General features: G+C 38.0%; 2 protein-coding genes across 2 annotated transcripts; one reads left to right on the plus strand and one right to left on the minus strand.

Moving 5' to 3' along the window:
• Window positions 1–7,393: 7,393 nt before the first annotated feature.
• Window positions 7,394–8,970, minus strand: LOC110096427 (E3 ubiquitin-protein ligase ATL6-like). Its single transcript, XM_020822378.2, has one exon. It carries the CDS (start codon window positions 8,852–8,854, stop codon window positions 7,709–7,711), a length of 1,146 nt encoding a protein of 381 aa, XP_020678037.1. The 5' UTR covers window positions 8,855–8,970; the 3' UTR covers window positions 7,394–7,708.
• Window positions 8,971–10,793: 1,823 nt separating this feature from the next.
• LOC110096424 (uncharacterized protein PB18E9.04c-like) lies at window positions 10,794–12,092 on the plus strand. The gene has a single exon (XM_020822374.2). It carries the CDS (start codon window positions 10,794–10,796, stop codon window positions 12,090–12,092), a length of 1,299 nt encoding a protein of 432 aa, XP_020678033.2.
• The last annotated feature ends 463 nt before the right edge of the window (window positions 12,093–12,555 follow it).

Raw genomic sequence — 12,555 nt, forward strand, 5'->3', positions numbered from 1 at the left:
TTTGGGGGAGAGGTCGACGCAGGAGATGATTTTTCGTTTCGTATGTTTGTTGATTCTTGCTGTTTCTTCTCGGGATTTGGCGGATTTACTGTTTGATTTGCTGCTACGTGAGGCTTTGGGCTATGATGTGGTTGGGGCTCGCGTCCTGGTCCTTCTTTGCTGGTGGCAACCGTAGGTGTGCTTTCTCGGGGTGCTTTCTTCGCTTTCTGGAGGTTCCGTGCAGGACACACTGGACGCTGAAAGCTCTGTCTTTGTTCTGAGCTCGCTTTTATTTTCTAATTCTCTATGTTGTTTATTTTTTTATCTGCTAGCTTTTCTTTTTATGCTGATGTAACCTTTATTTTTGTGTTAAAAAAAATTATATACTTATTTATCACCGCCTATAATCATTTACTTATATATTTAATAAATAAATTATATACTTCATTATTGTTTGATTGTGAGTTTTGAAAATTGTGGCAATCCCATGGAGAAAAGAAAAATCTTTGGAGTAGTCGAGTATTTATCTCATGATATTTTTATATCTATGGGCTTATTTAAAATGACTATAATTTTTTGTAAGATGATTATAAATGATTAAATTTACCGTGAAGAAAAAAAAACTTTTTAAAAGATAATATAAAAATTAACCTTCTAGCATAAAAAATTCTTGAATACAATGAAAAATAACTATAGTTGAGGTTTAAAAAGTAAAATAATAAAAAAAAAACTATCACAAATGAATCTGTTTATGTCTAGACAAGGGTGCAAACGAGTTGAGTCGAGCCCGAGTCAGGCCTAACTCAAGCTCGACTTGTGAGGCAAATTCAAGCTCGAACTCAAGTCGAGCCTAAAAGGCAAGCTCGAGCTGAACTCATGCCACCACTAAAAACGAGTACATTGAGCGGCTCAATTTTGTGGTTCAAGCTCCAATTTCGCCTTTACAGCCTGCCCCTGCCTTTCCCCATTCCGCCTTTGGCGTCCAAGCCTGCCTCACGATTCCACGATCCGCTTCCAAACCTACCCCGCGATTTCGCCTTCTACATCTGAGCCCGCGACAATTCCGCCATCCTCAATTCCATGGTTCCACTGTTCTAATTCCGCACTCGAGCTGCTCAAGAGTGATTGAGCTGAGCGTCCTTAGGATCGAATTTGAGCTCGAAACTCAATAAGCTCAACTCACAAATTTGTTAACGAGTTGAACTCGAGCCAGCTTACATGTCTGCTGGACTATTTTGCACCCTATTTCCATATTAGGATATTTTTATTCAATTTCTTTCCCAACCCATTCAATTTTCTGTTTTGTGTGAATGTACTCATAAATATGGGCTTTCCTTTCAGGCCCAATACGTATTAACTGTATTTCAAAATTTAATACGGCTTGGCCCAAACGGCCCTTATTCAGTAACTGTTATTTTTGTTATTCCAATTAAAATTTAATTTTTAGACTGACCTTAAAATAGTGGCAACCTTTGATTAATCATTCAACGGCCAGTTATAAATGCTAAAGCTCTTATATGCAAATGCTTACATTACTAATTAAAATTAATGACTTAAAATGAATGATCAAATGTAAAATATAATAGAAAATTATATTTAAATGATCGTCAATGGATCAATAGTAAGAACAAAAGAGATATTTGAATAAATATTAAGGAAAAAATATATTAGAATATTATTATGATCAAATTTTTGGTCATGATGAATTTAATATTATTAGATTTATTATAAAATTAATACAAAATAAATTATTTATAAATTATATTTATCTCAAAGTAAATTTTAAATTTTAAAAAAGATTTTTTTAAAAAACAATTGGAATATCCTAATATAATTTTTTTCCTAAAAATCAGCAAACTGAACTATAGTCCTTTTACAATTCTTTTTCCATTTTTTGTAACCTTTCCCAATTGTTCAACGCATTTATGCTCATATTCTCCAAGCTATTATTGTCCCTAATAACCATAATAAATTCTTATTTCTTATGATTTATTTATGATTAAGATTCCGTTCGAGATAACATTTTTATTATTTTAAAATAATTTTTTAATTAAATTTTTTCTGGTTCAAAAAAAATTTATATTAAAAAAATATTTTATAAAGCAATGAAAAAATTGTCTCAAACAAATTTTTTAATTCAAAAAATTTTTGTACTAAATAATTATTTTATAAATCACTAAAAAAATTATATCAAAGAAAACTTAAATTTAGAGTCAAAATTATTGTTTATAATGGCCCTAATTTATTTTGAAATCAGTGAAAATAAGAAGAGATGATTCCACTGATTTGAGCACAGATAATAAAGGGATTTGAAGTGCTTTCTAAATGTTCAAGTCACAACTGTTGCAATTTTTTTATTTAACAATTTCCTCTTTTACTAACAAGATCTTATATATTTAATAAAATCATATTTAAATGCTTTTATTTATAATAATTCCATGTACATTTTAATGTGTACCCAAAATCTTATTTTATTTCTCAATAATTTATTATATATTAAATTATTTAATTATATCATGCATGATTACATAATATTATCTATACATTCATATTTTATTTTAAACTAAGCTTTGAATTTGTCGTTCAAAGATTTGAGGAAGCTTGTTGGTGGAAAATATCGATGCGATCAAATCTTGGTTCGATCAAAGATTTGAATTGTTGTTTGAACTTTCGCAAAAGCAAGTTGGCGGAAAACATCAACAGGTGAGATCGAAGCTCAAACTAGGGAAGTTTTTCAAAAAATTCGGTACACCTCAGTACCGCGGGATTTTTGCCTGCGAACCGAATGTTTCTCTCATTCGATCGTAATAATTGTTCCAAACTAGGGTTTGATTCGCCATTTAAAACTTTGTGAAAACTTATTGGCATCATTTGAATGAGTTGTGGTCATTAACAAATTGACAACATATGAAGAAGAAGATTGGAGGTTGTTAGAGGTTGGAATATTATCGGGAACTCATTAAATTTAAATATTCAAAAAGTTATTAAGAAAAAAAAAAGGAAAATATATCATGGTACAATATGATATTTTTTCAAAAAATATCACAACATGTCCCCCCATCTTAGAGAAAAATATTAATAAAATGTTATTTAATTAATATAACTAATAATTAAATAAATTTATTTAATATCTAAGTGGTCCATTAAATTAAGATAATTATTGTTGTCTTTTGATTAATTATTATCTTTGATATTTGTTATCTGTTGAGGATGTGACTTTTCATCTAAAATATAACTCATTTGAGAAAATGATGTGATTATTTCTCAATAGGCATCTCATTTGGGAATTTTATTATGTCATGTTACCTGATGTAGCTCTACATTTGGTATGCTCTAAACATGTGCCACGTAGCAGCCCGATAACCCGAAATGACCCGATGGCAAATACTGGGATTATGGCACGTGGATTTTTGAATTTGGCGGCCCGACGAGCGGACCCGAAAATTTCTCTCATTTGGGGAAGAATGTGTGATATATACCCTCATCTCAAACAATATCTTATTTGAAAAAAATTATGCAATTTTAATTGGGAGGTATTTCATCTGAGAGAATATGGAACAATTATTATGTCCTCCGACCGGACGTAAAGGAACGTCCGGTCAGAGTCCAAATCGCGCCAAAAAACTAGAAATACTGAGCAAATACCGAGCAATACCAAACAATAACGAGGAACACCATCACGTGAAGACTCAATATCGAGTTATACCGAGCAATACCGAGTTATACAAAAGTTGTACCGAGTTTTTCCTAGAAAAAACTCGGTACAACTCGGTATTGCTCGGTATAACTCGGTATTGGTCTTCACAGAGCGGTATTCCTCATTATTATCAACTAATACCTAGCAATACCGAGCAAGTACCGAGTTTTTTGGCGGGATTTTGCCTTCGACCGGACGTTCCTCTAACATCCTTACATCGGACCTAATAAAAGTTCGAGAATATGTGGTTAAACATCAAAAATGATGCAGCGAAGCATTCCAAAAAAATATTTTCATATATATCTACCTTACAGCTGTTATATATAATATATAAATAGAATTTTCTAAAAAAATAGATACAAAACAGATATACTATTTCCAAGAGATATTCAAATTATGATGCACGACATGACAAAAAGATGCTTGCATGACGTATCTTCATCTAAAAGATATTTTATTTAAGAAAATGATGTGATTATATCTCAAAAAAATGCAAATTATCCGCGGAATTTATGATAGAAATTTTATGTTGAAAATTTCGGCAAATTTTTGGATGGATTTTGGAGGGATTTCTAACGAACTTTCAATTGATTTCCAGCAAATTTTTGATGAAATATTTCCTAAAGATTTCGGACGAATTTTCAGTGGATCTTCAATTTTTTTAGGAATAATAATATATGTATAATAAAAAAAGAATTAACTAATTTTAATAAAATAATAATAATATTAATTAATTTAAGTTAACTAATTAACTAAGTTAAATTAACTCATTTAAATAAAAAAAAAATTTTTTGTTTTTTTTTTTTTAAGTTTATCCTAAACTTAAGATTTGGTTTGAAAAGAAAGAATCTCAAATCTTTTCTGTATTTTTAATTTCATATGAGTCAAATAACTCATGATACTGGTAGATTGATTCTAGTTTTAGCATCCCCATTGGCAATATCATGCAACGTTTTATAAGCCAAATGGACCGACACAAATTGAGCGCTTTATCTACTTATTAGGGATGTCAATATTTGACCCGATCCGAAAATCCGACCCAAAAGTTTCGAGTTAGGGTCAACCGGTTTGAAAAAGGGGCCGGGTTCAGGTTTAACATCCCGACCTGATTGCAAATTCATGTCGGGTTCAAGTCAACCTGAAAACCCAACTTCAACCTGCAAACCCATTCCTTCAAGGCTTTGATGCCTTCGATGTTGTTCATAAGTTCCTTTTATCGGGTCAGAAGTCACGACCGCTCATCGCCTCATCTCCTTCGACGCTACCTTTTGTCGGTCGAAAGTCACAAGTCTCGCCTCTTTTGAAGCTTCAACAAATCGACGCTGCCTTCTATCGGGTCGGAAGTCACGACAGCTCGTCGTTTAGAATGACGACGATGGGAGGATCGTTCAATCGGAAGTAACGATGACGACATGAGAGATTATTGGATTAGTCATCAGAAGTCACGACCACTCTGGCCGTTAGTTGGATCGGAAGTAACAAGGGAGCTCGCTAGTTGCGAAGGTAACCTTTTGCTCCCTGGTTTTGTGTTGGGTCGAGTTAACCTAGAAATCCGATGGATTTAATCCGAGTTGAAATTTCTGACATGTTTGCAAAAGCGAAACGGGTTCAGATCGGATCAAACAGTTGCGGGTCGGGATTGGGTTCTACCCGAACCCCACCCAATACACTCTTTTGACACCCCTACTATTTATATGAACTAAGAAGCTATTGGGATATACTATATTTTTGTTTCTATTACATCCTGAAAGAACATTTTGCATTTCAATCTTCTCAAAAGGTGCTTATGTCTACTTCAAAATTATTGCCTTCTGATTTTGAGTAGGGTTTGAAATGAATCGAGCCGAGTCGAGTATGTGAGTGTTCATGTTTGTGTTCATTTATTATCAACTTGTTCAAGGTTGGTTCATGTTTGATTCGAGCTTTATTATTTGTGTTCATGTTTGGTTCGTTTAAATTAATAAGTGTTCATGTTTGGTTTTTGTTCGGTTCATGTTCAGTTTGTTTAGTATTTATGGAGCTTTAAACAAACAAGCCTTAAAGAAATATAAATGAGCTCTACTTCTAGATGTTCATTAACTTAACAAACGAGCTTTATGAAATCTCCTAACAAATAATTACATCGAGCATGTTTGTGAACATATTTAGTGATTTTATAAAAATATCAAATGAGCTCGTTCACGAACCAGTTATCTATGATTCATCTTATATTTTTTCATGAATATTTTAAACAAACAATTAATCAAACATGGACAAATCTGAAATCTCTTGTACATTAATCGAGCACGAATCGAGCTTCTTATAGAGCCTAATGTCAAGCTTGTTCACGAGCTTAAATGATGTTGTTCACGAATATAAATGAGCCTAACATATTAGTGTTTAAGCTTGTTTATTTAAGGAGAGTATTTAAAATATTGTTCAAGTTTGTTTGTTTAGTTAATTAAACGATCACAAACGAGCTTTAATCAAACCAAGCAATGAGTAGCTCGTCGAACGCTTGGTTCGCTTGCAATCCTAATTTTGAGTTAACTTTTGTTGGAATCTTTTTTGTTTTTTTTTTTTTTTTTTCATTTGTTAAAAGATAATATAATCATTTGTGAAGTTACTTTAATTAATGACTAGTTTGAACTTGATATGGATTCCACTTTGATTATATCCTTTTGATTATACATGATGATGTTATATTAAGTGTGGTACCATTCAATATAAATCTTAAAAATTATAGGATTGGAGATTAGGACATATCTCTATTGAGAGAATAAAAAAAATTAGTAAATGAAGGAGTCTTAGAGTTTCTTGATTTAACAGATTTTGGTTCTTTTGTGGATTGCAAAAAAAGACATTGGCAAAAAAAGACAACAATAATAATAGACAAATAACTTATAGCTACTCTTAGTTACTATTTTAAGTAAAGTATTAAATATTTATTTTTTCCACTTGCTTGTCAAAGAGAGAAGCAAATCGAGAAACTAAATATGCGTTCGTACATATCCATGTAGGTGCATGTTTATTTTGTACCTAGTAGGTTCCAATAAGAGTACTCGTGCAAAGCAATTACATTGCATGTTTAAGGCACTTGCCAATAGGAGACGTGACTAGCCATGATCAACTCAATCGAAGAATTGTTCTAAGAAAAACATCAGGAAATTTAAGCACATTTTTCAAGGATGAGATCAACCTCCTTAGTTTTCACTTGCATCCCCCGATCTGGCTAGAAGAAGAATCCATCTCAGGGGTCTATCACTATTGTCCCCTCAAACTCAGATAGTCATAAACTTATAGGTATAATCACCTTATGGAACTTGTCATTCGAGCCCAAAAGTTAAAGTAAAGCCTCTAGGGACTCTCCTCCACATTCATAGTACATATTCATCTATAAGGACTTGCTCTTGCTAGCAAAGTCCCATGCTCATGGGATTCGTCTTGGAACCAAACAAGATATAAAGCTAAGCAATCATTTATTGGCTCATGCCACATGCCATATACAATTTGTGTACCCATTCCTTATAGCGCGATAAGCCCTACAAAAAAATGATGAGGAAGCACATTTTGGGTTTATTTTAGCTTTTTGAATATTTGATACTTTCAAAACTTTTTTATTTAAAATACTTTGCATCTAATTCATCATTCTCTATTCTCCATACTCACCTAGGCCTCTTAAAATTCTCTAATTCTTAACTAAAAGTTAATTCAAACGCCTACAAAACATTCCACGAATGGTTCAAAAGTTTTAAATGCATTTATACTACTACTTATAACTTTCATACTTCGTAGCAATACATATAAACAAAATTTATAGTACAAATATATTCAGAAGTAAGACAATTCACCGTATAGTTCGGGATATATACCAGTATTATCCACACCGTTAAGATGTCCCTCGGAATCATATACCTTACCGTATTCCCATCACCCCCGTCAAAGTTGCGAACTACTTGCGCCCATGCAACACTAACGACGCCGTTACCTCGCCGCTTATCTAATAACGCTGTCAAGTAAAATTTCAACTTTCAACTTTCCAACATCAAGCTTTCATACCTGAGGGTATGCCGCCGTGGAAGCATCTTCGTCGCTCGGCTTCACTCTGCTTCCGCCGGTGTCGCCAATGCCAACATCTCCGCCTCTTTTGCCGCCATTGCCTCCTCCATTAATCATGCCAAAAGATCTTTTAATTGAAGCAAGCCGACCTCCTTTCCAGTCTCCCGGCACGAATCCGGCCTCAACCACCACTTCTCTTCCCCTCGCCGACGAGTTCCTCCCAAAAATAGGCCACCGCGCCGACTGCGCTAACCGGAGACTCCTCCAAACGCCGACTCGACCATCCCTATACCCTCTCCTCGAACTCCCCTCCCTTCTCGCCGCAAAAAACCCCAAACTCGCCGATCGTCGGAGCAGCCCTGCTTCCAATATCTCCATCCTCACATCTTCGGGCAGCTGCAGCCTGAATCTTCCGTCCCCACCAGCAACCACTGCCTCCCAATCCGCTCTCGATACCGAACCCATAGGAACCCCTCTCACAGACCCTGATCTCAACCTCCTCTGGCTCCCGATTCGAACCAGATCCGTCAAATCCACCTCCTGATCAACGGCAATGGTGGCATGATCGGTCTCCGGAAACGGATTAGCAGCGAGATTGCTGCGGCAGACGGGGCAGGTGACGTGTGAATCAAGCCAGACATCGATGCAGTTGCGGTGGAACACATGGCTGCATATTGGAAGTAAGCGGAGGAGATCGTCGTCCTCGAATTCGCAGAGGCAGACCGCGCACTCTAGCGATTCTTTACCTAGTTTACGCCCCTTCACATCCGAGTACACCATCGTCGGAAATGTCTCCAGCAGAGCTGAATCCAAGCCTCTGATCTGCCCCCTGTGCTGGGGTAGGGCGATCGCCGCCGGAGTCACGAGGGATCTATGGCCGCCAATACAGAAGCGTATGTAGATGAAGAAGAAGATCAGCACGCATAAAGCGCCGATGAAGGCTATGATGATGATGGACAGCGTTGGGCTGACGGTCGCGTTGTATGGGGCTCCATTATTGGTCACCAGTCTCGGTAGCGGTGGCGGCTGAGCGGTGGCAGCAGGTAGGGAAGCCATATAGAGGAGGAGGGCAAGAAGGGCCGCCCGTTTGAGTGATCTATGTTGTGGAAAGTTGATAGGACTGTTGTGGCTGGCTGCCATTGTTTAGTGGAATGGAGGCGGGATCAGTGCGGCGAAGAATATAAGGGCATGATTGCGTGATAAGGCGGGTGTTCGGTGCGGACTTGCAGTTCTGCTGTGGGTGAGAAAGTCCATAGTTGGTTGGTGACTTCTTTCGAATATTAATTTAGTTAAAATTTTAGAGACTTTTATTTAACTTTTTTTAAATAAATTATTGTATGTGATAATGATATTCAATTATTTATTATTTTTTAATATCATCATATTTTATTATAAATTCGTCTTTTTATTCTATTTTTTATCAAAAATAAATGCATCATTGTTAATATAGAATGAAAATAAACCCAACACATAACCTATCATATATGTACACTTGTCAGATTAATATTGGTGTACTGTAACACCTATTATTATCCTTCAATCTATATATAGCTTGTACTCTAGGTCTATTAGATATCCAATGAATAATTCTATTCTTGACCGCTTGTCCTGTCTCTCTTCTTGTTCTCTTGAGTCATGCGGTATACTACAGAGATATTAAATCTCTTTATGGTATCAGAGCGGGGGAGAACAAGTTCCGAAGCCATGGCAAGTTCTTCCTCATCCCAGCTCGGCGGAAATCAAGAACAGGCAACGCAAGATGAGATCACCATCCAATCTTCTCTGAAATTCATCGTCGGAAATCTCAAGAACATCGTTCCCATTCCTTTATCCACAGACAACTACCACATGTGACGATCTCAAATCATAAAATTATTATGCGCAAACAAGTTTGAAAAGTTTCTTGATCTGTCCATTCCTCCGTCTCCCCGATCCTTAGCTCGCTCGGACGGATCAACCACCCCAAATATCCTTTTACGATCAATGGCTGCTTATCAATCAAAATATGGCGGCAGCCATCCGTTCTATGATTTCCTCCTCCATTCTTCCATATATTGTCAATCTTTACCGTATCTCTATGAAGACTTCCATGACACTACCTCACGGATATAAAATCTTTGGTTGATCAAATCGCATCCACTGGATCCACGGTTGACACGGAGGACATCATCCTCTATATCTTAAACGGTCTTCTGACATCCTATCAAGCCTTCAAAACGGCAATACGAACGATGCTAACGCCCATCAGCCTTGATCAATTGTACCCTCTCCTTCTCAGTGAAGAGATCAACAATACGAACGATGCGGCAGAAATCTCTCTCGTGGAACCTCGTCCACTCGAAATCAGTCGAACCCTCCTACGACCTGCCAGATATGCCTCAAAAGAGGTCATTCTGCCTCCGCCTACTAGCACCGACTTAATATGAACTATACTCCCGTCACCACAAATTCTACAACTCGTGCCTTGGTCGCTGCTCCCGAAACCTAACCCAACAGCGAATGGTTTCTTGACTTAGGGGTGTACTCGCACCTCACGAACTCCCTTTAATAATTATTGATAAGTTAAACTAACTTATAAACTGCATAATTAGTTTAAAGTAACTAATTATATATGTAAAATCCTCCAGTTTTTGCCCTGTGGCATGTGTCCTTCCACCTCTCTCTTCTGCCGCAATGTCAAAGTCAATTTTAGTCCCACACTGCTTGTAAAGAACTTGATTTTGATGTATAAAACTAAAATATATATATATCCTTTCTCAAATGAGATACCTTTTGATGAATAATCACATCATTTTCTCAAAAACAAGTTTCTTTGATTCAATCATTTTATGGGATATAATGTGCTCGGATAGATTGGTAAATTTCGATGTTGAAAGATTAGAAGAAGTTCTAATTTAGCAACTCATGAAAAGAAGTACACTATAAAAGGGAAGAGACAATGTCAATCAAATTAAAAAGAGTATAATAAATTGCTTCTTCTTGGGGCGGAAAAATATATCTCTGAGCTCTGCTAGGGTTTGGCTTCCTCTGAGTTTCCCTGGCCGCCACCACCCTTCCCACGGGGATTATCTCCCCTGGGATGTCATTTCTCCCTCATCCTCCGTTCAATCCACCCTCCTCCTCCTCTACTCTTCTTCTTAGAGACTGGAAGAGCCTCATCGCCTCCCAACCGCTTGTCTCAAACGACTTTACTTCCTCGATCTCTCACTTTCCCACTGAGAACGCTACGGCTCATTTCACATCTGCTCAGTTCAACGCCGGAGCTCCTGAATGGTCCCTGTCCCTGGTCGGCTATTCCATCGGTAGACGGCCGTACTATGAAGCCTTGCTTACCACTATCAAAAAAGCATGGAACTTGAAAGGATCCCTCTCTCTGCTTACCCTAGATGACGGCTTCTTTCTTCTCAAGTTCAACAACCGCGAAGACTATGATATGGCCTGGTCTGGTGGCCCATGGTTCTTTTTCGGAAAGCCCTTCATTTTGCAGAAGTGGACTCCGGACTTCACCCCCGTTCGTGAGGAGTTTCCATCGATCCCCCTCTGGATCAAAATCAAAAATTTCCCGCTCTCTTGCTGGACGCCGGAGGGCATTTCCAAGATTGCGAGCTGCGTCGGCATCCCGCTCGCGGTGGACGCACTCACTGCGGCCAAAACGAGACTCACCTTTGCCCGGGTTTGTGTCCAGGTGAGTAGTGCTTCGCCTTTGCCGGATGTGATTTACTACACCGTGGATGACAAAACGTTCCCTCTCACTGTGTTATACGACTGGAAGCCCTCTCATTGCTCCTTCTGTAACTCCATCATGCATTCTCCTAACACCTGCCCTAAAAACCCTACTCCTCAGCTCACTGAGACCAGCCAAAACCGTGGCAGAAGCACCAGCCGCAAACCCAGGAAGCTACCCCCGAGGTTGAACATTCCTAAGCCGCCCAGTTCTACTACCTTTCAGTCCCAACCCCCTCCACCTTCTACCTCTCTTTCAACAGACCCACCTACTGCTAAGGCTGTTGAAATAGCCACTCTTTTACCTAACCTTAATTCGCCTTCTGAGGACTTCATTCCACCCTCACCTACCACCATTATTATCCCCTCACCCACTCTGCATACTTCCCCTCCTGTCCCAACTAAAAATAAATTTGATGCCCTTACTGACCAAGACCACTTACCAGAATCCTCATCTGCCCAGTCAGACTTCCATCCTTCTTCTTCTACCACCCATCGTGACCAACCGGATAAACCACCTGACTCCACCAAAAAACCCAATACCTCCAGCAATAGCCAACCTACTCCTCAAAATGTAGCTTCCACTTCAACAGCCAAGTCCACAAGAGCCAAATCGGCCAAAAAGGCCACCACCCCCACCTCTAAATCCCAATGACCAGGATCCCCCTCATGGCGTCCTGGAACACCCATGGGTTCAACAGCCCTGACAAGGTTTTTTGTTGCAAAAATCTAGTTAAAAACTATAATCTGGACTTGCTTTTCCTTTTGGAAACAAGAATTACCCCTTCTTCTCATGACAACCTCTGGTTCAACTCTACACATTCTGTGTTCCCCACTGAAGGCTCCTTCGATAATTTTGATTTAGCTTCCCCTGGTCGTATATGGATTAAATGGAACTCTTCTACTGTGAGTTTCAAGCCTGCCTTTACTTCTAGCCAGTTAATCCATGGCTCGGTTTTCTCTGGTGATGTGGAAGTTTACTGTGTTTCTGTTGTTTATGCTTCGAATTCTTTGGAAGAAAGGCTCACTCTCTGGAAGGATCTCACCGACATTGCCCCTGGTATTTCGATCCCCTGGATTATTCTAGGGGACTTTAACTGCTGCAGGTCTTCTAATGA

Source organism: Dendrobium catenatum, unplaced genomic scaffold, assembly GCF_001605985.2.
Source record: "Dendrobium catenatum unplaced genomic scaffold, ASM160598v2 fragScaff_scaffold_817, whole genome shotgun sequence".
Lineage (NCBI taxonomy): Eukaryota > Viridiplantae > Streptophyta > Magnoliopsida > Asparagales > Orchidaceae > Dendrobium > Dendrobium catenatum.